We start from the raw sequence: 27,298 nt of genomic DNA on the forward strand, positions 1-27,298 counted from the left end.
TGGCATTCAGAGGCTCAAATCCTTCCTTCAGACAGAGTTCTCTACTAAGGATTTGGGTCGTCTTCGGTATTTCCTGGGCATTGAGGTTGCCTATTCGACTAGGGGTATCTACCTCTCACAGAGGAAATATGTTATGGGTTTTCTTGATGAGACAGGTTGTTTGGGAGTCAAGCCTTCCTCAACTCCTATGGACAGAATATGAAATTACTCCCTGAGAAGGGAGTCATATTAGAAAATCCAGGGCGATACAGACGCTTAGTTGGTAAGCTCATTTATCTTACTGTTACACGTCCAGATATTACCTTTGCAGTTAGCGCTGTTAGCCAGCATATGAGCTCACCTCGCACTTCACACTGGGCTGCTGTACTTCAGATATTGAGATATCTGAAGAGTTCGCCAGGTAAAGGGTTGTTATTTCAGAGGCATGGGCACCAGAGAATTGAAGGATACACTGATGCAGACTGGGCAGGATATCCAGCTGATAGGCGGTCTACTACAGGATATTGCACCTTTATTGGAGGTAATCTTGTTTCATGGAGAAGTAAGAAACAAGATGTCGTGTCTAAATCCAATGCCAAGGCAGAATATAGAGCTATGTCTCATACGAGTGGCGAACTCATGTGGCTACGTTCCTTACTTTCAGAGCTTGGATTTCCTCCTTCTTCTTCTTCTCCAGCTCAGTTATACTGTGACAACAAATCCGCCATTTACATTGCCACGAATCCAGTTTCCATGAGAGGACCAAACATATTTAAGTGGATTGTCATTTCATTAGAGATTTGATTCATCGAGGCTACATATCTCCTGTGTTTACCATATCTACAGATCAATTAGTATATATGTTCACGAAGCCTCTAAGTAGAGCTAAGTTAGTTGATAATTGTAACAAGCTAGGAATGTTAGATATCTACATTCCAGCTTGAGGGGGAGTGTTAACAGGTCTTTAGGTCTTTATCGTAATGCCCAAGGGCATACTTGTCTTTGTACTTCACTCTTTATTATTTATATTACATGAGTGAGGGGGAGAACCCTAACTCAATCTTTTCTCTCACTCTTTACTTTCTCTCTTTTCTCTACCTCTCTCAACAATATGCACAATATAGTGCAGATTGTTCGAAGTTATAGGTCGATAGTTGGTGCAATTATTAAGACATGGTTGTAGTTTGGGAATGATGTTATGATCACATCCCAAAGAGTTGGAGTTTTGTTTTTTGTTATTTTGTTGAGCATCCGCAAATAGTTAGTAATCATGAATTTTGGTTACTACAAATTTTAATTGAGATTTGAAAAGTATGTAACACCACAACCATGTCTTAATAATTGCACGAACCATCGACCTTTAACCTTGAACAATCTGCACTATATTGTGTATATAAAATACAAAAATCCGTCCCCTACTATATGTATAATTACTAAGAAAAAATTAGCGTTTATTTGAGATTAAAAACTGAGAATTTAATGTGTTCTTGGGCTAAACCTGCCAATTTCAGCACCTATATGGGGCCAAAACTGCCAATTTCAGCACCTATATAGGGGTAAAAATTTGTCAATTTTAGCACCTATATAGGGGTGAAAAACTGCTAATTTTCAGCACCTATATAGGGGCCAAAACTGCAAATTTTCAGCACCTATAGAGGGGTGAAAACTGCTAATTTTCGCATGTATATGGGGTTTAATGACTGTTAATTCCAGCACATATATAGGGCTTAATGGCGGAAATTGATTGGGTTCTATTGCTGAAAATTAATTGAATTTCCATGGCTTCAAAATTTTTTTGCTTGGGTTTCTTAAAAAATATCTTTTGAATTGGGTTTTATGATGGAATTCTTATGAATGGAAATTAGGGTTTTAATTTTTGAATAAAGGGAAAGAAAATTAGAGTTATAGGGTACTTACTTGAATCAAGGTGGAAAAGAGAAGAAAAACCCTAGTTCGTCTTCTTCTTCTTTTTTCAATCTCTCTCTCTCTCTCTCTCTCTCTCTCTCTCTCTCTCTCTCTCTCTCTCGGTACTGAGGGTTTCTAGTTGGAGTTTTTTAAAAACCCAAATTTCTTTCTTCCGATAAATCCCTGTCTCTCTAACTGTAGACTTCTCTCCCTCTCTCTCTCTCTAAATCTATCGGCAAGACTCTCTCTCTCTCTTTACAACTCTCGGCAAATCTCTCTCTCTCTATATATTTCGATTTCCTAAACTACGCTTAACTACATTAACTAGTTGTTTCTAATCTAAAAACAACTTAAAAAGGGTAAACTTGGAACGTTGGGTGTTTTTAGATTTTTAAGTTTGTGATGGGACCCACCATCCGTGCGCACGCTCCCTTATTGGGAGTGTGTGCATGCGGCTAAATTTTAGGGGGAGATTGGTTCTCCCAAAATCGATTTATCCTCCCCTAAATAACTTTATTTTATACAGCTATTTATTAGGGGAGGGTATTTCTCCTTTAGTTTTTCTCAGTTGTTACACAACCGATCACCATCAAATCACAGACAGATCACCAACAACCGCACCCACAGATGTTATCTCATACAATAACACACGGTTCCGGGATAGAAAGGAGGAGATAACACCACAAACATACGCCACCAATATGAGAAAAATCTCTAAATAGGGGCCCGAAACCAACCATGAGATGATAAAGATCGAAGAATACCTCTTTAGATCATGAATACGAAGAGTCTGAAGTAGATTAAAGAGAGTTACGGATTGATTTGGAGAGAGGAATGGTTAGGGATATTATTTTAAAGTTCAAAGTAGGGTTAATGATGGGACAACACTCTTAGGGTAGACAGGGTGGGGTGTGAGTAGTTTTAGGGTTTGCAAAAGTGAAGTAGGGTGATCCAATCTTCAACCTTGGAGCTCTGATACCTTGTTTAATGGTTACATGGTGTAGAGAGAATAAAGAGTCAATGAGAGAATGAGAGACAGAGAAGGCGTGACGAGAAGAGAATAGTGTGAGAGTTCACGCCTTCCACACGAGAATATATATATATATATATATATATGTGTGTGTGTGTGTGTGTGTGTGTGTGTGTGTGTGTGTGTGTGTGTGTGTGTGTGAGCGAATTACAATGACAAGAATACCCTTAAGTTGGGGTGCGTCTGACAATTCTCAATCTTTTATCCCTTACCAGTAAGGGTTGACTCACTACCTTTTTAGGCGACCGTGCATGGATTTGGGAGCTTATGAATTCTTAGAAGTGGTTAATGAGTAGGTCCAGGATTTTTTTTGAGCATTTTAAGCAATGTTTGCCCATTCAATACCTACTTAAGAAACTAATGTCTTGAAGTTTAATATAGTGTTGGGTCTCACTTTTTTGCACCCTATATCTTCTTGTTTAAGTGTTTAGTCAATTATTAAATTGATGGTTTGTATAATTGCAGAGTGCAAGCTGACCAACGTGCAGGACGAGCCGGAAGAACTTGTCCTGGAAAGTGCTACCGGTTGTACCCCTCCAGTGTCTACCATGACGAATTTCTTGATGTGACGATCCCTGAAATACAACGGTCATCTCTTACCGGAAGTGTTCTCTATCTGAAATCGTTAGATCTGCCCGACATTGACATTCTCAAATTTGATTTTCTTGACCCACCTTCACGTAAGAGAATGTTTTTATCCTTATTCATGGGTTGTAATCATGGTTTTAAATTTCAGCCAGTATCCGAAATTTCGGATTTCGGTTGAGATCGAAACCGAAATTTCTTGAAATCAGAGAAATTGATTTTTTTAAAATATACTATGATTCCAAAATCTCAGCTGAAATGACCAAGCCGAAATTACCTAAATTTTGGAAATAGTAAAATAATACTTTTTTTTTGTTTACTGGATTTCGGCCGCAATTTCGTTTTCGGCCGAAATTTCGGTTTCACCCGAAACCGAAATTTAAATCCATGGTTGTAATTTGCCTATCGGATGTAATTGTTTTGCATCACACACTGCCTACATCTAAAACCATTTGGACTCCCTTCATACTGGTTTGATGTCTTGTACGTCATGATTTTTCAGTGGTTCTTTATTTTTCTTTTCAGATTTCTATATTGTGACCAAACTACACATGCTGCTGCAGGTGAGTCACTAGAAGATGCCTTAAAGCAACTCTACCTCATTGATGCAATTGATGACTATGGTTTGATAACACATGTCGGACAAACAATGGCTGGTACCTGATTTATTTACCTATTTTCAAGAACTCACACATTTTATATAGATGGAATACCGTACGTTCTATTTGAGTTATGACTGGGCTGGCTTTGACAATAGTATAGATAATGTGGTGTTCTTTCTTGCTTCACCGCTTGATGACTGATAAGAAATCTAATATCCTGACCGTGATAGAGGAAAATAATACTTCATAGAAGGATGGGTTACTCTTGTAAATGAGATTCCATGTGTAAATGTTTGCTATGTCAGTGCATTTTCGCTGTTATAGATGTAAAATACAAAAATGTAACTTCCTATGCAAGGATTGCATTGTGGGAATTACATCACTCTCTTCTTTTTAGATTCCTCTCTTTTCTTTCTATCAATTCTGGCCTGGCCTACTTGATGAGCAAAACAATGATGTGGAGTTTATTTCGGTCATTTAAAAAAAATAACATTTCCTTTCATTAAAGGCAAGCTCTGGTAAAAAAATGAGGGGCTCTGATATCAGATTCCCATTTTTTTTCATCTAATGTAGATTGTGAATTCTTTTATGAATAAGTTGATTCTGTACTTTTCACCAAGTTTTGTCGTGTATGTTATTTCTTTCTTTATTATTTTTCTTTTAAGAAACTTCTGTGTAATGTTGCTTGAATCACTCCCTCCCTAGTATAAGCATAGTTGACTTAGGCTCCGTTTCTTTTGACATAAAATGGGCACAAAAACAAATTTTACGCCCAATTTTACACTAAATAATGAGCATAAAATTTGTTTTACGTCCATTTAACATCAAAAGAAACGGAGCCTTAGCTATTTCTCTTTTCATTATTAGTTAATCTGAAACTTTGGTTAGCGGGTGTATTAAAAATTGTGAATACACATTTGGATGCCATGAATTTTTCTTTCTTGAACGTAGTTCTACAAGTGCTTTTTCTACCTAATTTGGGACGGAAACCCACCTAGTGAGAGCTTTTGGGCATTTGTTCCTATTGCTTTGGAATCTAAACATGCAAGGGTGGATAGGGAGAGGGATTTTTTCGGCTTCTCGATAGGGAATGGGAGGAGGTGGCCGAGCATAGTTGGTTGTGGTTCGTCATCTATCCCCGATGTCACTTCATTCGAATCGGTCGTCTACGATCGTGAACGGGCCCAAGGTTCTCATCGGTCGCCACTGTCCAAGCTTTCTCTTCGGTCTCCTAGGGCATCTCGATCTACTTGCCTCTTGGCGTGCTCCTACCTTTCCTTTCCTGCTGTGGGCCTGAAGACGAGACGGAGTCACTTAGTTCCATTATAGGGACTAAGGAGACGAGTCGTTAAGTCAACCTCTCCACTATTCGATTCGGGCGAAGTGGTCGTTTCGTTTGGGGTTCCGTAGATATCGATATGCGAGTCCTCTTGAACAGGAGGCCATCCGGAAAGAGAATGAGAACGACACGTTTCTGATCATGTTGCTGCGCGGCCGTAGTCAAATCAGTGGTAAGAGGCATAAGAACATCTAACTGCTGGCAATGGGTAACAAACTGACTGTAGTAGGTCGAGAGAGGAGTGTCTTCGCGGCGAAGGTTCATCCACTGAGAATATGTGGAATAGATTCGAGAGAGGTTGCCTTTCCCGGAGAAGGTAGTAGCAGTATGATCCCAAACCTGGTGAGCAGTGGGAAGGTGTATCATGGTCCCGGAAATCTCAGGGGACATACTCTGCCAGAGGAGAGTACGGATAAGGGCATCATCCTACTCTCACTTATCATAAATGGGATCACTAGAAGGAGGGGGGTCACGACGAAGAATAGAAATCTTCCCCCTAGCAATGAGATAGGTCTCCACAGCCACTTTCTAATTCAGGTAATTGGAACCATCAAGTCTGGACTGTAGTCATGGGAGGAAAAGAACCATCCATCGAAGAAGACAGAGGGTTATAAGAGGAGGAGGATGGGCGAGCCGTAGGAACAGTAGCCACAGGGGGCAGCCAGAGAGAGGGATCCTCAATAACGGGGCTATCCATGAGTAAATAATCAAAGAGAGAATCAACTGACGAGAAGAAACAATGCCGAGGCGGAGAGCAAAGAAATCAATAATGGAGATCGCGGCTCCGAAGAGAGGCAAATGATAAATAGGGCATGAAAGAAAACCTTGCTAACATGATGAAGACAAACAGATCTAGGGATATAAGATCGGAGCCGCGAAAAGAAGAAGAAAGTAGGTAAAAGAGATTTAAGCCATCAGGAGAAGAAAGACAAAGAGAAAGTGAGGCTGCATGAGCAGATTTCTAGGGTATAGAAATGGTCTTTTTTTCTTCTTTAGGGTACTGTAGCGGTACCGTAGCAGGGAGGGGAGGAGTTAGGGGAAAGGGAAGAGGGGCAGTGGGAGGAGGAGGAGAAGGGAAGGGAAAGGAGGAGGGTGGGGGGCAGAGATGTTGGATTAGGGTTAGGGTTAGAGAAGGGAGAAAAGAAGATGGAGGGTGACAGGCTGCTATGGGAGTCCCTAGGGAATCAAAACCCTAGGGCTCTGATACCCTGTTGAGGAAGAGAATGAGAGAAAGAAATTGTGAGTTAGGGAGTCTCCCTATGTATTTATATATAATGAGAAATGTACAAAAGATGGATATGCCCATAGGCATATACATACACTAACAGTCTCATTCACGTTAGTAATATATATGCGCATATGGTGTATACCTAGGGAAAGACAAAAATACCCCCTCTAATAGGGTATGTGAAATACGACCAATCTCAACTTGATTCATAATATTGCTGGACACTTTTCTACCATATCTGTTTGGAACAAGGCGAGAGGGCGAAGAAAATATGGCCATATTATATCTAGAAGGAACTACTTACGAAAGTGGGTTGCTTTGGAAAATTTTTCCAGGGCAGTCCCAGTTGACCGCAGGCTCAAAGATATTTTTATCCCTTTTCCATCCATGTGCACGGGTTGTTCATCAACAATGTAAGAGGACTTAAGTCATTTATTTGTTGATGGTGAGCTGGCTAGAGCTTTGTAGAGCTACGTTGCCTTCCTACTTGATATTCCGCTGATTCAAAACCAACCCATAACTTCTAGACTCTTGCAGTTGTAGTAGATTGAATTAGCTAAGGGCTTGTTTGGATTGCAAGAAAGGGGTGGAAAGAGATAGAAAGAAACACTTTTCCACGTTTCCACCTCTTTCCCTTGTTTGGTTGTAGAAGGAAAGCTAATCCATCAAGGATTTGTCTTTCCATATTTTGGATAAGCTCACCCCAAGTCCCCAAATATCTTTCCCACTCAGGAGGTGGGATGCGGCTTTCCTTTCCACTCATGGAAAGAAGTATTGGGGGAGGGGGAGCACGACTCTTGCTGTTTATTAAAAAAACGCAACCTCTCTCTCTCTCTCTCTCTCTCTCTCTCTCTCTCTCTCTCTCTGAAAATTGCTCTGCCTAAAAAGGGCTTTGCTATTTCATTATTCTTTTTATGTAGTCGTAATAGGCGTTTCTCGCCTCTTCCTCAATTAGTTATCTTCTTATCTCCATTAGCCCCTTTTCCTATCTCTCTTGGGTCTCTCCCTCTTTCTTTTCCTGGAAATCCCATTGGAGAGATTTGCAGAAGCTTTCCTGGAAACCCCATTGGAAAAATTTGCAGAAGCTTTTTTGGAAATCCCATTCGAGTCTAAAGTGCCTTGTCGATTCAATGAGCTTGAACATCTTGTGGATGGATCCTGCTTCTACAATGACTTTTTTGTTCCTGCAAAAAAACAAAAAAAATCAGAGGTTTTTAGACGTTTTGGATCTCAAAAGGGAATCAAAGTAGCCAAAGATGAAGAAAATTGCAGAATCCGGGGAAATACATTTCAGATCAGAGAGAGAGAGAGAGAGAGAGATTTGCAGTAGCTTTTCTTAGTTTTCCCTTGTTTCCGTTTTTTTTTCTCCTTTCCCCAAACCGACCTTTCGTTATCTTTTGCTTGGATTCCATTTATTGCTCGGTTGATCACATAAGCAACTAACTTTAGACTATATATTCAAAGTTACCACCAATCTTTTAGTTATTTACGGAATTGCTATTAGCGGGAGTGAAGAGTTCAGTAATTTTCCACCTGATCCAGGTGCATATGTCTCTATGCACTCTTCTTCCTCTTTTCACATTATTCTCCATAGCCATAGGAAGTTTTTTTTTTTTTTGGCTGCTCCTTCACTCATAGTTGCTGTGCTAGGAAATGAATGTGGAAATTATGCAAGAAGCTAGTGAGAGGAGCAATTGCTTTTACAACATCTGTTATAGAGTATCCTGATGCTGAAATTGGAAGGAGAAATGGGTTCCTATCAACTTTGATCTTGGAATTACAAGAGAAGACATTCACTAGTAGTTGTCATTGCTAGTTGATATTCTCATATTTCTTTTCCATATAACATGCGTCCAAACGAGATGAATACCTTTCTAGGAAAAAGCTTTATATTTCAGCTTTGTTGAACCAAACAACAAAAAGATTACCCTAGAAAGGAAAGGAAAAGAAAATGCTTTCCTCGGAAAGCCTTTCCAAGGTGGAAAGACCTTTCCTACAAACCAAACGGGCCCTAGAAGGAAAAAAAATTCTATGACTGGTTTTTCTTTGAAGATCATTACATCTCGGGAGATATGGAGAGCAAGGTGTAGACGATGGATGGAAGGTTTAAGGAAGACGACAAATGTGGTCGTAATGGACATCAAATGTGGAAAGATGCTAGCCAGGTCCTCACCTTCAACTGATTGCTCCGAATTGGAAGCTTGGGCACTTAGGAAAATGTCTATTCTCCCTGAAATGATTAATCCTATTAAGGTTTAGAAAGTAGCTTGGGCAAAACTAAGGGAAGATGAGATCAGGCTAAATATGGATAGGGCCTCCAAAGGCAACCCTAGTGTGTCTGGTGGTGTGGGAGTTTTGAGAAACTATTGTGGTTAAGTAGCCTTCGCTTTTTTTTCCCCCGTTATTAGAATACCGCAACTAGCATACATGCAGAAGTAATAAGTACATTGGACAACCTAAGATACTGCAAACCGTTGGCATTTGATAAGATTTGGATCTGGCCTCATAGCAAGGTGTTAGTCGATATACTTAAGGGTAAAAATGACCCTCTCTGGGCCATAATTTTTTAATGGAATTATCTTAATTGCTTATAGCTGCATTGAAACCATGGATGTCTCATGCCTACAGAGGTAAATCAAGTTGCCGATTATTTAGCGAATCATGCTTGTAATAATAAATGTAATAATGTCTACATATTTTGGAGAGATCTTCCTAGTGAGAAAGAGGTGCAGTGAAATGTGATGCTTTGGGTATACCAAGTATTCAATGTAAGTATGTTGGGAGTCTTTTTTTAATTCAAAAGTAAGGTGGTACGCCCCTCTCTTGTACCTTTTTCTTATCTTAATAAAATTTAAGGTGCTAACCCGAGTTCCTAGATAAATTCCGGGTTTAAAAAAGAAGAGCTGAAGAGGAGGAAGGAGTTTTGATTGGGTGAGTAGTTAACCCTACAACTTCCACTCTATTATTATTATTATTATTATTATTATTGTTGTTGTTGTTGTTGTTGTTGCTGCTGATGCTGCTGCTGTTGCTGCTGCTGCTGCTGCTTGAGGGCGAGCCTTGGCGCAACAGTAAGGTTGCTCCATTGTGACCTGGTGGTCACGGGTTCTAGACACGGAAACAGCCTCTCTGCAAAGCAGGGGTAAGGCTGTGTACATCTAGCCCTCCCCAGACCCCACAATGGCGGGAGCCTCGTGCACTGGGCCGCCCTTTTTTTACTATTATTATTACTACTATTAGTATTATTATTATTAGGGCTCTCATTTTCTGATCCATCAGACCAGATAAGTTATTTGGTCTGTCACATTATTTGGGTGATCCGAACCATTCATTTGATGGGCCCTGACATAGATAGGGTGTGCCCAAACAATCATCTCCATAGGATCATCCTAACCCTTCAATTTGTGGAGGTCTAAAATGGATAGATTTTAAACCCGTCCATTTTAAACCTTCACAATCAAGGGTTAGGATGATCCTATGGAGATGATATTTTGGGCACACCCTATCTATGTCAGGGCCCATCAAATGAATGGTTTGGATCACCCAAACAACTAGCGAGCCCATAAACACTTTTTCATTATTATTATTATGATTATTCTTAGGGGAGTGATAAATCGACTCCCCAAATTGATAAATCGACTCCCCATGTGTCTTTCTCTCTCCTCTTGGTTAGAAAGAGAAAGAGGAGAGAGATAGACACATGGGGAGTCGATTTATCACTGCCCTTATTCTTATTATTATTATTATTATTATTACTAGTAGTAGTAGTAGTAGTAGTAGCAGTAGTAGTAGTATTATTATTATTATTATTATTATTATTATCATTATTATGGTTATGATTATTATTATTATTTTTATTAAACTCATGCTCACATGTTACAAGTATGCCACTCACAAGTGACATACAATGATGCCTGTCATGTATTATACAATATAATTGAGTTAATACTCTCAACAACTATAATTTTGGAAAAACTTCTGGCAAGCTGTTGGAATGCTCCAAGATATAAACTGATAGAAACTGTAATTTCTGATGTACGGCATTAGTTCCATATTAATAATCCCCTGAATCTGAGTTTCCTAGCTGACAGATTAGCCTTTTTATTTAAATTATATTAAATACATGCTGTTTGTTATTGGGTTTAGTCTTATTTCTGAAACCAGGTATTCTTTTTAAATTATCTGCAGAGCTTCCACTGGATCCTTCACTTTCAAGGACATTAATTGAGGCAAATGAGCTTGGATGCTTATCCCAGGCTTTGACTGTTACAGCTATGTTGTCGGCAGAAACCACTTTGCTTCCTTCACGTAGGTAAATTTATTTCATCCACTTCTTGTTTTTTAATCAGGTGAAAGCATAGTTCTTTTGAATAACAATAATAAAGCATTGTCTAGACTCTAGAGAAATTTTGGCAATGCTTCATATATCTGGGAGTCCAGAGCTACCCTTGGTTTCAAAGTGTTCAGATACACAGATAAAATGTAATGTCTATCCATATTTACGCGAGGCAAATGTTGTAGAGGATACTTTTGCAAGAGAAGTTGCGAGCAGATCATGATTATCTTTTGAGCATGGTCTTCCCATCGTGTAAATATTTCTTTTGTTACTATTGTAATTAAATTACCATTTAATTAAAGAGAGTTAATTCTACTTAAAATTAAAGGCCTATAAAGGAGTTCTACAGAAGAGGAATGTATGTAAGGTCATGAAGAATTAAAATAGACATAATTTGCAAGCATATCAGATTTTAAATTTGCTTTTTGATGGATATGCAAAATGTGATCTTACGCATACTGACTAGAATATGATGAATCTCAATTTGGAATGTGATAGGTAGAGTATCACTTTTCAATCATTTGACTGAGCTTCACGGGTCCTATTCAGTCCATATCGTTGCCTGAAAAACATGGATGTGAGGTTGACTTCTTTCCACAACAATAGACTCAGTGTCCTTAATGACCATTGATGGTCTGGTTTGGTAACCATACGCAAATAAAACTTTATCTACTGTTAGATTTGTAGTTATTGTTGAAATGAAGCTTCATCCAACTTTTAGATGGAGGTTCCAAAAGTGTAGTGAAAATCCTGGTTTAGCACTCCATCCAAAGACTAGATTTTCGAGAAAAAGATTCAATGGCTCATCACCCTTCCATTCGGTATCAACACATTCCACTCATTAAACAAAGAAAACACAATTGCCATGTTTCAAATTAATATATACATCAAAGATACCAAAGGAAAAAAATCCGATTTCTTGAAAAATATACCAGCTTTCCAACAGATCTTCAGACCATAGGGACCCCTTTTGTCATGTTCTTTTTTTTAAAATTAATCAACTCTCAAATCTTCTCCCTAATAGCCAGTCAAGTGGAGATTAGAGATCTAGGGGAGGACTGAAACCTCAAATAGTACCAAACTGCCAAGAGATCAATACGTCTTATCACATTAAAAAATGATCAACAGAGAAAAGCTCATTAAGTTCATTTATCTAGTCATTTATGACTACCTTTTTTATCCTGATATGAATATCCTTGCAAGTTCATTCTAGAGGGTCTGAAAGTTACTAAGAAGACTGCTAGTGATGGAAGGTGAATTCTCAGAAAAATAGGTCGATATGGGACTTTTGTAATTTCCAATTTTTTAGGTTTATTTTTTGGCCATTAGGTTTTTATGTGGGAAATAACTTTGGTGCAACGGTAAGGTTGCTCCATTGTGACCTGGTGGTCACGGTTTCGAGTCACAGAAACAGCCTCTCTGCAAAGCAGGGGTAAGGCTGTGTACATCTAGCCCTCCCCAGACCCCACAATGGCGGGAGCCTCGTGCACTGGGCTGCCCTTTTTTATTAGGTTTTTATGTGGGATGCCTAAGTGGGTCGGGGGCTTTTTGTGAATTTCGAAAGATTCACTTAAGTGGGATGTTGGCCAGGAATAAAAGGGAGGGAATGGGGGTCGTCCATGCGCATTTCACCCTTTTTGAATTGAGAGGAAGAAGAAAACCTTTTTACTACTGTTTCTAGTTCCAAAGATTTGCACCCATTGATGCTCGAGCACCGATGCTTTTCTCATTTTAACTATAGTTAATGGGGTTTTTGTGATTTTAACATCAATTTTCTTGTCCACAAAAAAACGAAAAAAATTAGTTATTGCCTCTAAAGTACCAGTCAGTGGTGATGGTACTAGAATTTTCTTATGAATTTTAGTCTGTAGTTATATGATACCACCTTAATTGTCAATTTCATTTTGTTTTTGGACGAAACATTTCATTCTGGTTCGAAAAAATGGAACAAGAACACCTTCTGTTCCGTTACGGTCAGAATTTCGTTTAGTTCCGTGGCAAATCACCCATTTAAAAAAATATATATAGTTTCACGCTTCATGGACTCTCTTTTGGTTTTTTACCGTTTACCCTTATTTTTTGCCCTTTTTTACTGTTTTTATATCCATTTGAAGGGTATTTTCCATTTTTTCACCTCAAACATGAGAAGCAATATATAAACCTATCTAAAACCCATATAAATCCGTCTAAAGACCTAAACCATATATAAGCCTCTCTAAGCCCTATTAATTTTCCTTCTTTTATTGATATATTGCAATAAATTCAGGGCGATGATCCCCCACCCCCCCTCGCGCGCAGAGGATAATCTCAACTCAACTAAGCCTTTGTCCCAAACTAGTTGGGGTCGGCTGATGAATCACTAAGGAAATTTTCATGAAGAAGGTGAAAGGATCTTCCCGGCTCAAATTGACCAAGTCCACACTCGTTGGGTTCGTCTACGTGGATCATTGTCTAAAGGATAATGCACCCCCATTTTAACGTGATTTGTCATAAAAAAGCGTTAAAGCCTGCCCACAATTTACGTTAAAAGGGGGGTGCATTATCCTACAGTGGGCCACTAAATTTAATTTTTTTAAATAGGCAATAAATATAATATTTTTTTAATGGTAATAAATTTAATGTTTTAAGTAATAAAATGTGTATTTTTTTATTAACTTTGGTTCGTATAATAGTTTCTAGTATTTTCTAGCACTTCTATTTTTGGATTTTTTTTAATATTTAAATATTAAAAAAATTTCCGTGGTCGTAGGAAACGAAACTCCGAAATGGCCAACACATGAATGTTCTGTTCCATTGACCAAAACAAAACGACGAACGAAATGAAATAGACATCTCAGAATACCACCCGCATACATCAACTTTTGTGCTCCAATTTATGTTGTATCTCTAGTAAATATTTTAGAAGCAAGAATCTTCTCTCGGGGTGCCGCTCTGACGCTGTGGGACCTTATAGGAAGAGCTCTGATACCATGATTACGCTGGTCAATCCAGCGGAAGCGCGAAACCAATACTACGCCAAACCGTGAGCTAGTAAAATGATGAGATTCAATAGCAGACTCTACTATTAGATTGCACATGCCCAGCCCATCAAGCCCATTAACTTTATGAAGTTAAATTTGAGAGGTAAGTTAAAACCTTGTAGTGATCATTAAAGGGAACTCAAATTAGCATGATGAAAATGATGTCCCTCAAGTCACTTGCAGAATGAACTACATAAAGCTCCATGTAGTCAACCAAACCATTTGTAGTCAAATGCAATCTCATTCAGCCCAATTATCGAACACATACTGTTCACAATTGTTAAGACAATCCCTTTAAAAGGCCACACGAATTACAAGTTTGTGACAAAGTTTCCCAATTCTTCATAACTTCCAGGAATTAATTCTTCTGCACCTTATTGCTATGGTGGATTCCCATCTTCACCCACATTTGTAACACTCATGATTAGTTAGCCGACTTGTAGGGAATTTCACATACCTTGAATAAATTGATGATTGTTTAAAGAGAAATTGAAAATTACCAACAATTTCATAGCGAAACCCATTCGTCCATCTCATACCCAGCAAAGGTTTTAATCGAACAGAAATTTTTGCCCAGGTCCCTCTTGAGAATTACAACAAGTAGACACTATTTTCAATGGGGAAACATTAACATTTATAGAATTGAATAGACTGAGCAAATCCATCACCACCGAACCATAGCAATGATATTTCAATGACAAATGGTAGGTCGGAGAAGATAAACCAAAATTCAGTTTAAATTTCTGTTGACAGGGCAACAAAAACAACTGAATTAAACGAGAACAAGCGCCTGCTTGCAGCAGGGTAATGGATAAATGGGATCAAAGAGATAAGGTACTCTCGATACCTGCTCTTGAAATCCTCTATTAGGGATCTGCTAATAGCAGCAGCCCAAAACGTCCACACCTTCCTCAGCTTCTCCAATTCTTCAATTTTGTAAAAAGTGCCCTAAATTCTATTGCTTATTGATATTTATACTAACCTAATGGCAGTTGAAATGACAGAGTCGCCCTTCATTTGACTTATTGCTGAAATGTAAGGAATTTGGATAAAAATGTCCAACATGCTCTCTTATTGAATGGTAGAAACAACCTCTCTAATCGAAATGACAAAAATAGCCCCGCCATAGCTCGCCGAATAACCTGACTCCGAGCTCCAAGTCTAGTAGCTCTGCGTCACGCTCGCACCTCGGAACCTCGATTCGGCGCTCCCAAGGAAGGAGCTTCCAGGGAGTGCGACACTAGAGAAACGGGAACCGCTCCCATGATGCTCCCAGCTTGCTTCTATTATTCCATAAGTCCAGCTATCACCAACTTCCTTGCATCAAACTCCTCCAACTCTTCAAAGTACTTAATTGGAGGAAACACAAAGGCTTGTGCATCTTCAAAAGGCACGAGGAACGAGTACATGTAAATAAAGATGGTTAGAAATTACTGTTTTTTTTATGTACTTAAATTTTAAAATAGTTAGAAACTATTATTTTTTGATGTACCTGAATTTTGAAAGATATATAAAGAAAATATTACTTACACGCTCCCATGGCGCTCCCAAACTTAGACTCTTCTAGACCCCACGCTCCCCCGCCCCGCCCCGCCCCGCCCCCGCTTCGTGCTTCTATGGTAAATATACATGTATCTTTGATAAATATTAAATAATGCTTAGGTGAGTGTTATAATGCATTGTAAATAACAATTGAACTGATTCAGATTATGAGAAACATATAGGCATCTAATGTTTGCTTTAGATTCTATTTGGATAGCGATGCCGTAGATTGTCTTTCGTTGTAATTCTTTTGAATCTTCTTAACCCATATAGTTCACTTTTGTAGGGGCATTGAGAAGAAGAGGAAATTTTCTGATTCAAACTTCCCAGATGGTTCAGGCTTGGGCGATCACATCCAATTGCTCCAAATATATGAGAAATGGGATCAAACTAACTATGATACAAAATGGTGCACAGATAATAACTTACAGGTACTTTTTAATCATGGTTTCTCTTAAATGCAAGCATTAAAAAAATGCAACATCTTAAATGACAATAATTATCTGTCACAAAATCCCTATATTAAAAAGATGATTTTAAGCATGATATGAGACATCACATTAAGATTTACAAGTACTTTCAGTTAAATGGCAAATTTATGCAATGTGGGAATTGATTGTTCCTTAAAAAATGTGAATGTTTTTGTGACTGACATGATTGGAGCAAGTTTAAATGATGCATTCCACATAAATTGTTCACAGGAATATGCCTATTGGCTGTAAGTTATTTGATAGTGAAATCCGGTTCTGAAAATAGTTGGAGGGAGATTTGTTATGGTATGTTGGCTAATATGTGATAATTCTACTTTACCCATTCTATAAGAGGTTTGCTAGCAGGATGGTGCAAGAGGGATGCCTGCTCAAGATGGCCCCTGGCTGTGTGCTCAACATGTAGTCGAGACCCATATGTGATCTAGATATTTGTTCAAAACCTTCGACCATAGATCAAATATATGGATGTTGGATCTTAACCTTGATCCTACGCAGAGCGTGTGAGTTGTGAAACTTCAAATACATAGGTTCTCCAAACTGTTCAAAGGAGCTTGTTTCTAATTGGGATTGTTCCTAAATGCCATTATTGCAAAAACCATTAGCTAAGAAGGCCTGCATGCTTGCAAAACACTATCTTTGATCTCTACCATCCAAAACTTACTAAATATCAACTATTTTTGCTTAAATCTCAATACACACCAGTTGAAATGCTTTCAAAATAGCCTATGCACGAATTTTAGTCCCACATTGCTTCTCCAACTCAAATTCCCCTAGCCAGACTTTATAAAAGGATATGTTAAGGCTCTATTCATGGACACAACAATTCTTTAATGAAGATAGTAGAGCTTACAATCTGGAATCTTCCTCGTGGGCGACACTCCCGCACTAGAACCGTGATTCGGCGCTCCTTAGGACGGAAACCTCTTTCATGGCGCTCCCGAAATGCTCCTATTACTCCATCAGTCCCACCATCACGAACTTCCTTGCATCAAACTCCTCCAACTCTTCAAAATACTTCATTGGAGCAAGCACAAAGGCGTCTTTAGAAAACTTAAGGAAAGAGGGCACGGAAATGAAGATGGCTTGAAATTGTTGGATAGGAGATGAAGTGGAGAAAAGTGAGTTAAGGAAATCTCCCCCTCACTTACGTATTTATATAAAAGAGAGAATATTACATGACCATTATGCCCTTAGGCATATTACACTCTCTAACACTCCCCCTCAAGCTGGAATGTATATATCATACATTCCTAGCTTGATACAAATATCACTCAATTTGGACTTGCTTAACGACTTTGTAAACATATCAGCCAACTGATTCACCGAACGAGTAAACTCAGTTCTTATCTCCCCTTTCTGAATTCTTTGACGAATAAAGTGACAGTCCACTTCAATGTGTTTTGTGCGCTCATGGAACACTGGATTAGTACCAATGTGTATCGCAACCTTCATATGGCCATGTCTTATAAACGGCAAACCCTTTCCTGGAGCGCCTTTTAGGTACTTAAGGATTTGAACAACTGCAGCCCAGTGAGAGGTACGAGGAGAGCACATCTACTGACTGACTACCCTTACAGCATATGATATGTCTGGCCGGGTAACTGTAAGATATATGAGTTTACCCACTAGTCTTCTATATCTATTAGGGTCCTCCAATCTATCACCTTCTTCTGGAACCAATTTTACATTAGGATCCATGGGTACAGACGCTGGCTTGACCCCAAGATTGCATGTCTCTTCCAGTAGGTCCAAGACATACTTCCTTTGTGATAGAGAAAGCCCTTTAGAAGAGCGTGCTACCTCTATTTCAAGGAAGTATATAAGACAACCCAGAAAATTCGTTCTGTAAGAGGGTTTTCAATTTCTGTAACCCTCTTGAGTTACTACCTGTGATGATGATGTCGTCGATATACACGATCAGCAAAATGCAACCTTCTGAGGAGTGATGATTGAACACGGAGTGATCCACTGCACATTGTTTCATGCCAATGCCAAAGCGCATGACTGCCTCGCTGAACCTTTCAAACCATGCACGAGGAGATTGTTTGAGTCCATAGTGGTTGCTCCATATACACCTCCTTTGTGAGATCCCCATGAAGAAACACATTCTTCACATCTAACTGATGGAGGGCCCAACCACGATTTACTGCCAGAGAAAGAAGAGCTCGAACAAATGGAATCTTTACAACGAGAGAAAACGTCTCAGTGTAGTCAACCCCAAATGTCTGAGTATGCCCTTTTGCAACTAGATGCGCTTTCCAGCGCTCAATAGTGCCATCTAGTAAGTATTTAATGGAAACACCCAGACAGTAAAGGAACCAAATCCCAAGTCTTATTAGTGTGAAGTGCACCCATTTCCAGGTCCATAGCCTCACGCCAGCCAGGATGGCCGAGATCCTCAACCACAGTCTATGATAAGGAAACAACAAAGAAGATGCAAAGCTTTTGAAGGAGGGAGTGAGATTATCATATGAAACAAAATTAGAGATATGGTGTGTAGTAGAATGAGAACAAGTGCGAGACGCAATAGGGGAGTCAAAAACCTCAATAGAGGAAGGTTGAGTGGATACCTGAGAAGACGACGCTGGGATCATCACCTGAGAGGGGGACAAATCGGCTGGAGGTGGCGTGGGATCAGTCTTTTGCCAACGTCGTTGATATTGCTTCGTAGTAACTAGAGGTACTGGCGGTGCCACAAGAGCGGGCAAAGTCTCAGCAGCTGGCGAAGGAGCCACTGGAATAGAATGAGGAATAGATGGAATCACTAGTGAATCCAGCAAGACTGGTAGATGAAGAGTGATCTCTGAGTCTGGAAGAGACGTATGATGCTCAGAGCTCTGAGTGAAGAATGGCTCAGACTCAAAAAATGTAACGTCAGCAGACACAAACCATCGACAAAGACGAGGACTGTAGCAACGATACCCCTTCTGCGTACGTGAGTACCCCATGAAAACACAGCGCTCGGAACGAGGATCCAGTTTGTCACGACCCAGACCTAGCTGGTTTACAAAACAAACACATCCAAAAACACGTGCGGGTAAGCGGAATGGATCCTTGCCAGGATGTAAAACCATGAAGAGTGATTTCCCACGAAGAATGGATGAAGGAAGATTGTTAGCCAAATAACAGGCAGTACGGACAGCATCACTCCAATACTGCTTAGGTACCCGCATTTGAAAGAGTAGGGTGCGAGTGACTTGAAGTAAGTAACGGAGTTTCCTCTCACCAACACCATTCTGCTGAGAGGTGGGAGCACAGAAGGTCTGATGAAGGATGCCATGGGTGGATAGATATTCCTGAAAACCATGTGAACCAGATGAAAATTCTCTAGCATTATCAGTGCGAAGACGTTTGATATTTCAATTATATTGATTTTGAATTTCAGCATGAAACATGCGAGAAGCAAAGATGACCTCATAACAGTCTTTAAGCAAATACAACCATGTCATGCAAGAATAGTCATCAATAAAGACAATGAAATACTTAAAGCCACTTGCAAACGCGACCCTAGCGAGTCCCCATACATCATAATGAACTAACTGAAATGGACTAGACTCTACTAACGACTCGGGAAGGAAAGGACACACGATGATGCTTCCCGAGTTCACACGACTCGCACTGAAAAGATGAAAGAGGGCTCGGAACAAGATGTGTCTGCTGAAGCCACTGAAGCTAGGGGTGGTCATTTGGTTATAACCGAGCCGAATGACCCGAAATTTCATAACCGGAAAAAAATCGGTTAGTTGAAAATGGTAACCGAAAACCTAACCGATTTTAGCTATAACCGAACCTAACCGAAACCAAATATTTAGTTCGGCTAGTCGGTTAGTTCGGGTATAACCGAATGAGGTGTTTTTGCCAAAAAAACCTTGAATCCAACAAGGACAGGGACAGAATTGCAGAATTGCAAAAAGAAATATGTATGCACTATGCAGAAATGCAGAATTGCAGACTATGCACTAGTAATGTAGTTTTTGCAGGACTTTATTTCACCTGCTCTTCTAGATTACAATATACCCAAAATCCCAAATACCCATTGGAGATTACTAGATTTTGCAGGACTTTATTACACCTGCACTGCTGCACAGGCATGCGGCATGGACTATTTAGAAGAGCAGTAGACCAGTAGACACTAACAGTAGCAGCCCCTATTTGCCTATGCGTTGAATCAATCCATTGATTCAATGAAGAGTAGACATGGCAATCAAATTATCAGGCCATGCGCCCAATGCCCATGCCTCATGCCTGTGCAGGTGCAGCATGCAAGCAACTCAGCAAGCAGGCAATGAAGAGAAGCATAGATATGATTCATTTCCCTAAATTAAATTAATACTAAAGACTCTGAACTGAGTAGTCAATTGTCTAGTGACCTGTGTGGCTGTGCATTACATTTACTATTTACATGCATATCAATTATCAAGTATTCAAGTTACCAACCGAATAGAAGTATTAGAGTATAGGACCATAGACCATAGTTAAGACTTAAGAAGCATAGCAAGTAACTACCATTCTACCAAAGCAAAAGAGGTTCATAAAAAAAGACTTACATTGCTACTTGGCTACTTGCCTACTTTCATACCAAAACTGATGCAGAGAAGAATAATGCCAACCATAAGAACATATGGTAAAGTAGATTTTGAGGGTTGGCAATCCTCACGAGCGTGGATCTTCATCTCCTATTTCTTGTCGTCTCTCAAATCCTCAGTAGTAACTTGTGCTGCTTCACGATCAACTCTGCGTTGTAAGAGGGCATTAAAATCCGCTTCTGCCTCCTCCCTACTTTTATAGGACTTGTGGCATGCTCCACTGTAGCCATTAACTTGCATTTGGCATTCTAGCCAACTGTGAAAGATTCCTATTTGCCTTCCCTTAAAAACGACATAAACCTTCTTTCCCATGAACTAACCTGATGAAAAGTGAAAACATTAAATAGGAGAAGGTAATGGTCCAATGGACATAAAACTGTAACAATTTAACTTGACTGACATAGTCACCTAGATAAGAATAAACACAGAAAGTTAGAAATTTCATAGTCAAAGCTATAATTGATTAGGTCCTATTCCTACACATTAGTACATTACACAACAAAACAAATACACAATTCATGAAAACCAAATCTAGGCATCCACCAAAGCACCAATAATACAAAGTTAAGTGTTCAAAACTTCAAACTCTCTAAGTCTTAAAACAACATGAAAAGGAAAAACCATAGCCAGCAAGTCAGCAGCATAGGCACTAGGCCCACCACCAGGGCCACCACCAAACATCACATCAGTTTTTCACTCTTCAGAGCTCTATAGTTGAAGAAATATCTCCAACATTTCAAAACTCTGAAAAAAGGAATACAAATAAAACAAATATTAAAGTTGAAGTCAGTTGAGAAGTTGAAAACTTCAAATAGATAATACATACTCAAAAATTATAAAAGAAATTTAAAAAAATTACCATTTTCAAAAGAATCTAGCTCCTCTAATGCTTCTTCGATATCCAACGGCTTGGACGATGATCGAAGCCAATCTTGAGCACATATAAGGGCTTGCACAATCTGAGGAGTCAAAGAACTTCTAAATACATCAAGAACACGCCCCCCATGCTAAATGTAGACTCTGAAGCGACCGTAGAGATGGGAACCGCCAAGACACTTCGAGCCATTTGTGATAAGACAGGAAACCTAGGGCTGTTAAGTTTCCACAACCCTAAAATATCAAAGTCTTCAATATTATCTTCTTCAGCATCTTCACTCAAAAATCTATCCAACTCAGACTTGTTGTCACCAACTCCCGATTCAATCTTATGCTTCTTGTGCTTCTCCTTCATCATCTCCATCATATGTTTTTTCGGTTCGTGTTGTGAGGAATGACAAGTCTCACTTAAACTTGAACTTCCGACCTTAACTTGATTGTCTCGAGGTGTGTTGGTTTGCGATCTTACTGTTAAACTCATTAAACATTTCAACTGTTGCATTAAACACCTTTGTCACCAACTCATTTCCCTTCTCATCTCCATACATGTCAATAAGGGCAAACCTCACAAAATCAAGTTTGTGTCGAGGGTCCACAACAACCACAATGTAAATCAACTTGTTCATCTTCTCAATGTCACCCCAATACTTGTCATATTTTTCTTTCATCCTCCTTGCCATCATGACCAACTTGAAGTCTTCACTCTCACTCCATTGTTTTAAGAGGCATTCAACCTCAATGATTTCAGTAAATAGGGTACTGGATGTAACATATAATGACCCCGAAATCCGAATGGTGGGGTCATAAAAATTCTGAAGCAATGTCGCCATCCTCCTAACATTTTCCCAATCTTCACTATCTGGATTTCTATTCCCATCAATATCCCCTGAATCAATCTCACTACTAAAACAAAGATCTTCAAGGTCCAACCGATCAAAAGCTTTCTCAAATTTCTCAGCCGCTTTTAACATCAAGTACGCCGAGTTCCATCTAGTAGAAACATCTAGACATAATAGACTCTTGCTTTGAATCCTCTCAGCCTCTACACGGTCTTTGAAGAGCTTCAACCTAGCTGGAGAACTCCTCACATATTTTACTGCGGCCCGAACACGGTCAACTGCAACTTCCACTTCCTTCAGTCCATCACATACAATTAGATTAATAATATGTGCAATGCACCTCATCTGGAGATACTTCCCTTGTAAAACACTTGACCCCCAGTTCACAATTCTTTTCCTTCAATATCCAATGGCAACGTCATTTGAACTTGTGTTGTCCACCGTAACGGTGAACACATTATCAACCCCCCATTCAAGAAGACACTTCTCGAGTGCCTTACCAATGGCCTCACCTTTGTGACTGGATTGGACAAAAATTTAAGATCTTTTTGTGCAATTTCCAGTCATTGTCTATGTAGTGAGCGGTTAGACACATGTAGTTAACCCTCTGCAAAGAAGACCACATGTATGTGGTGAGACAAACCATTTGAGTTGACTGCTTAAGAGACTTCTTCAACTTCAACCTCTCATCAAAGTAGTATTGAAAGCAATCCCTCCTCACGGTCGAACGAGACGGAATATGGAACCTAGGACATGAAATTGACATCAATTGTCTAAAACCTTCATTCTCCACAAACTTGAAAGGAAGCTCATCCACAATAACCATACGGGCTAGGGCATTTCTAATGGCCCCTTCATCAAACTTCCAACAACTAAGAGTGCCACTACCATCCCCCTCTTAACCCTTGATTGGTTGAAAATTCAACTGTGTCTGCTTTGCATTTATATTGTCGGGGCATTTCTTACATGTCGAAATGTGATTCTTAAGTGCAGTAATGCCATTCTTTGTTGGATCACAACATAATTCCCTGTCGCAGTAGTTACACTTTGCCTTATCTTCACCATCTTCATCAACAAATTTCGTAAAGTGACCCCCAAACCTCTGACTGTGGCTTAATTGCCTTTCTCTTCCTTGAGCTTGCAATTGTTTGGGTAGAGTCTAGGGGGTTTGAAGATCCTTCGCTTACAATAACATTATGACTATCCCCTTCTTGCGACATCTAAGGAAATAATATAAAGAAGATACCCATTAGGCCATTAACAAACACTCCAATAGGCAACATAAGCATCAACCAATACATTGAGCACAAACATGAAAGTATAATGAAACAATTGAACAAGACACATAGCCATTACCCAGCAAAACCTTCAACCATTTACAAATTACCCATTTACAGGCAACATAAGCATCAACCAATACATTGAGCAGAAACATGAAACATATGTACAAGACCCATGGCCATTGACCCATTACCCAGCAAAACCTTCAACCATTTACAAATTACCCATTACAGTTTATAGGACAGGCAACATAAGCATCAAGCCATCAACCAATACATTGAGCACAAACATGAAAGTATAATGAGACAACTGAACAAGACCCATGGCCATTTCCCAGCAAAACCTTCACCCGTTTACAAATTAGTAAATTACCCTTTACAGGTAACATAACTACATAAGCATCAACCAATACATTGAGATTTGAGCAGAAACATGAAACATCTGAACAAGACCCATGGCCATTACCCAGCAAAACCTTCAACCATTTACAAATTACCCATTACACTATTACATGCAACATAAGCATCAACCAATTCATTTTGCAAAAACAATATACCCAAATACCCATTGGCCATTACCCAACAGAAACATCCAAAGTCCAAACCATTTACAAAATACCCATTAGTCAATACCCAAGGGCCAAGACTCCAATAGAAGTTAAGGAACCATCAACGAAATCCAACAGAACCATTCAATCAAAACCAGTTACATAACTGTCACCATTTAGCCATATATATATATATATATATATATATATATATATATATATAGAGAGAGAGAGAGAGAGAGAGAGAGAGAGAGAGAGAGAAAACTGTTGGTGAGCTTAAGCGCACCAAACCTATGGTGCGCTTAAGCTCCCCAATCACATGGGGGCCCACTTTGTTAGGTGATCCAAAGCATTCATTTTAAAGGCCTTATGATAGATAGGGGTGTACCAAAAATCAGCTCCATAGGATCATCCTAACCCCTTCATTTGTGGAGGACAAAAATGGGCAGATTTGTGTGTGTCCATTTTTGTCCTCCACAAATGGAGGGGTTAGGATGTTCCTATGGAGCTGATTTTTGGTACACCCCCTATCCATGTAAGGGACTTTAAAATGAATGCTTTGGATCACCTAACAAAGTGGGCCCCCATGTGATTGGGGCAATTAAGCTCACCAAAAGTTTGGTGAGCTTAAGCGCACCAACAGTTTCCTCATATATATATATATTCACAATTTTTGCACCCAAATTACCTAATACCCCAAATTGCGCATTCATTGAATCAGTACTCACCATTTTTTGCACTAGTACTAGGTATTTAGGCAAATTAGCAAAAAAAAAGTACAAAATCAAAGGGAAAAAAAACAAAACCCTATTTCAAATTTTCAGTTGGGGAAAAAAGATAAACCCTAAAAAAGCAAAACCCTACATCAATCAATGTTGAAATAAAAAACATCACTTTGAAAAACATAACTGAAAGCCTAAATAACTAAATATCAATGATCAATCCCCCCACATCCAAAGGACCAAAGCCCTAAAAGTAAAAGGCATAGATTAGAAACCCTAAATAAGTAAGTAACCTGATAAATCACCTCTTAATCTTGAGTGAGAGAGACTGAGAGAGAAGAAGAAAAGTTGTCTGCAACTTGCAAGAAGCCAAAAACCTTAGAAATTATAAACCACAGATGAGAGAGTAAGAAACCGTCGTCTATCGATGAGAGAGTGAGAATCTGTCGATGGAGATTCTGAGAGAGACGAGAGTGAGATGGGTTTTTGTAAGAAAGTAAGAAACCCTAGGTTTTTCTAAACTTAGTGACAGAGAGAGTCAGAGACGAGAGATTGAGAGAGAGACTGAGAGATGGGTTTTCGACTTTTCGTCTGTTTTAGACTTTTAGACTTAGTAGAAAAAATTAAAAATGAGTAAATCCTAAATTTCTACTCCCTCGGTGAATTCGCCCCTACTAAAATATAAAAAGTAGATATTTTAGTTTTAAAAAATGTTAATGGGGGGTGTCCATAGCAAAAAGAGCCTGTATAGGTTTTTAACTTCAGCTATTTAGGTTTTTTAACTCTTACAAATTTTTGGTTATATAATCGAAAAGTCCGAAACCAAAACCGAAATCACAAATAAAGATTTGTGTTATATTTAGAAAGGAATATATCGGTTATTCGGTTAGACCGAAATTTAGTTGCCTTTAACCGAAACCGAAACTGATAACCAAAAATTTCATATTCCCGAAACCAACACTGAACCGAACTTTTAATTAACCGAAATCGACACCGAAAAATTTCGGTTCAGTCAGTTACTACCGACTAATGAACACCCCTAGCTGAAGCGATGGATGACCAAAACGACAGTGCCACTGATAGGAATCCACAGAACAATGCAGGATAGTAGGCGGTCGACAGTCAAGACGATATAGCCCATCCACCTCACAACCCGATCCAATCATCCTTTCAGTCGAGAGATCCTGAAAAACACAGTAAGAAGGATAAAATGAGAGCCCTAGGGTTTTGATCCCTAGGGACCAACATCGTCGCCCCCCTACGGCATCCCCTTCTCGTATACGACCAATCCCCCCTCCCCGCCTCCTACTTCCGTAACCCCCCCCCCCCCCCCTCTTTCGTATATGACCAAAACCCCCCCTCTCCTCCGTATACGACTCCACAACCCCCTTCTCCTTTCCATAAACCCCCCATTCTCGTAAGAGACCTCACCCCCCTCCCCCATTTCCGTAAATCATTTTCTCCCTTCCCCTTTCCATAAACCCCCCCCCCCCCCCTCTCTTTCCGTAAAACCTACCTCCCCCCAACATACACCTAAACCTAAAACCCTAACCCTAATTCTAACCCTACTCTTCCTTCTAGTGCCCTAATGCACGAGATCCCTTCTTGGAGATTCACCTTCTCTCATCTTTACGGCTCTACCTCTCTGTTCTGTCTCTCATTCTCCTTTCGATTTATGTTATCTGTGGAGCCGCGTGTAGCCCTTTACTTCATTTGCCCCATCCTCTCATTTCTCGTACCTTTTCTGTGCACCAACGTTGTCAAGGTTGTCATCTCCTTTGTTGTTTGACGTTATGGATCCAGTGATTGAGAATCCATCAACAGGAGTGGTTCCTGGAGTTAGTTCGATACCTTCTTCGGATTCTTCGTCTGTGATCTTGGTGGATGGTTCCTTTCCACCGATGACTACTGTTAAGCTCGATGGAGCAAACTCTGTTACTTGGAAGGTCACAGTAGAGACCTATCTTGTTGCTCGTGGCAAAGCCCATGTTTTCTGTCATGACCTCCCTCCTAAAACCGATTCCACATGTGATCGGTGGGAACAAGAGGATGCTCTAGTTCATTCCCAACTTTGGTAGAGTATGGTTCCTCACATTTCTGGTCCTCTGATGCTTCTTCCTACCTACCAAACAGATATGGGATCAGATCACTCTTCTCTATTCTGGAGTAGCCAACATTAGTCGTATTTGTTCCATGTACTCAGAGTGGATCCGTCTTCGGCGTGGTGATCTTTCACTTGCCACTCACTACAGCCAGTTTGTAGCCCTATGCCAACAGCTTGATGTCGGCATGCCTCTCACAACCGATCTCAGTGTTGCTACTCGCTAGAGGGATCAGAGTCAAGTTGTTCAGTAACTGGAGAGTTTGGTTTCGGAGTGCACTCATCTCCG

General features: G+C 39.7%; 1 protein-coding gene across 2 annotated transcripts in view; it reads left to right on the forward strand.

The window, feature by feature from the left end:
- The window catches only part of LOC143890042 (RNA helicase family protein), a 136,641-nt gene that overhangs the window by 80,147 nt on the left and 29,196 nt on the right, over positions 1–27,298 (forward strand). For both annotated transcript variants that reach the window (XR_013255107.1, XM_077394566.1), the window contains exons 9-12: positions 3,380–3,594; positions 4,063–4,155; positions 10,857–10,980; positions 15,853–15,997. Coding sequence is in view for 1 of the 2 variants with exons in the window: in XM_077394566.1 (XP_077250681.1) it covers positions 3,380–3,594; positions 4,063–4,155; positions 10,857–10,980; positions 15,853–15,997 (577 nt within the window). In the remaining variant the exon portion in view is untranslated. The remainder of the gene's footprint in view (positions 1–3,379; positions 3,595–4,062; positions 4,156–10,856; positions 10,981–15,852; positions 15,998–27,298) is intronic.

This window comes from Tasmannia lanceolata, unplaced genomic scaffold (assembly GCF_043159265.1).
Source record: "Tasmannia lanceolata isolate RefF3 unplaced genomic scaffold, GAP_Taslan_0.1 ptg000013l, whole genome shotgun sequence".
Classification (NCBI taxonomy): domain Eukaryota; kingdom Viridiplantae; phylum Streptophyta; class Magnoliopsida; order Canellales; family Winteraceae; genus Tasmannia; species Tasmannia lanceolata.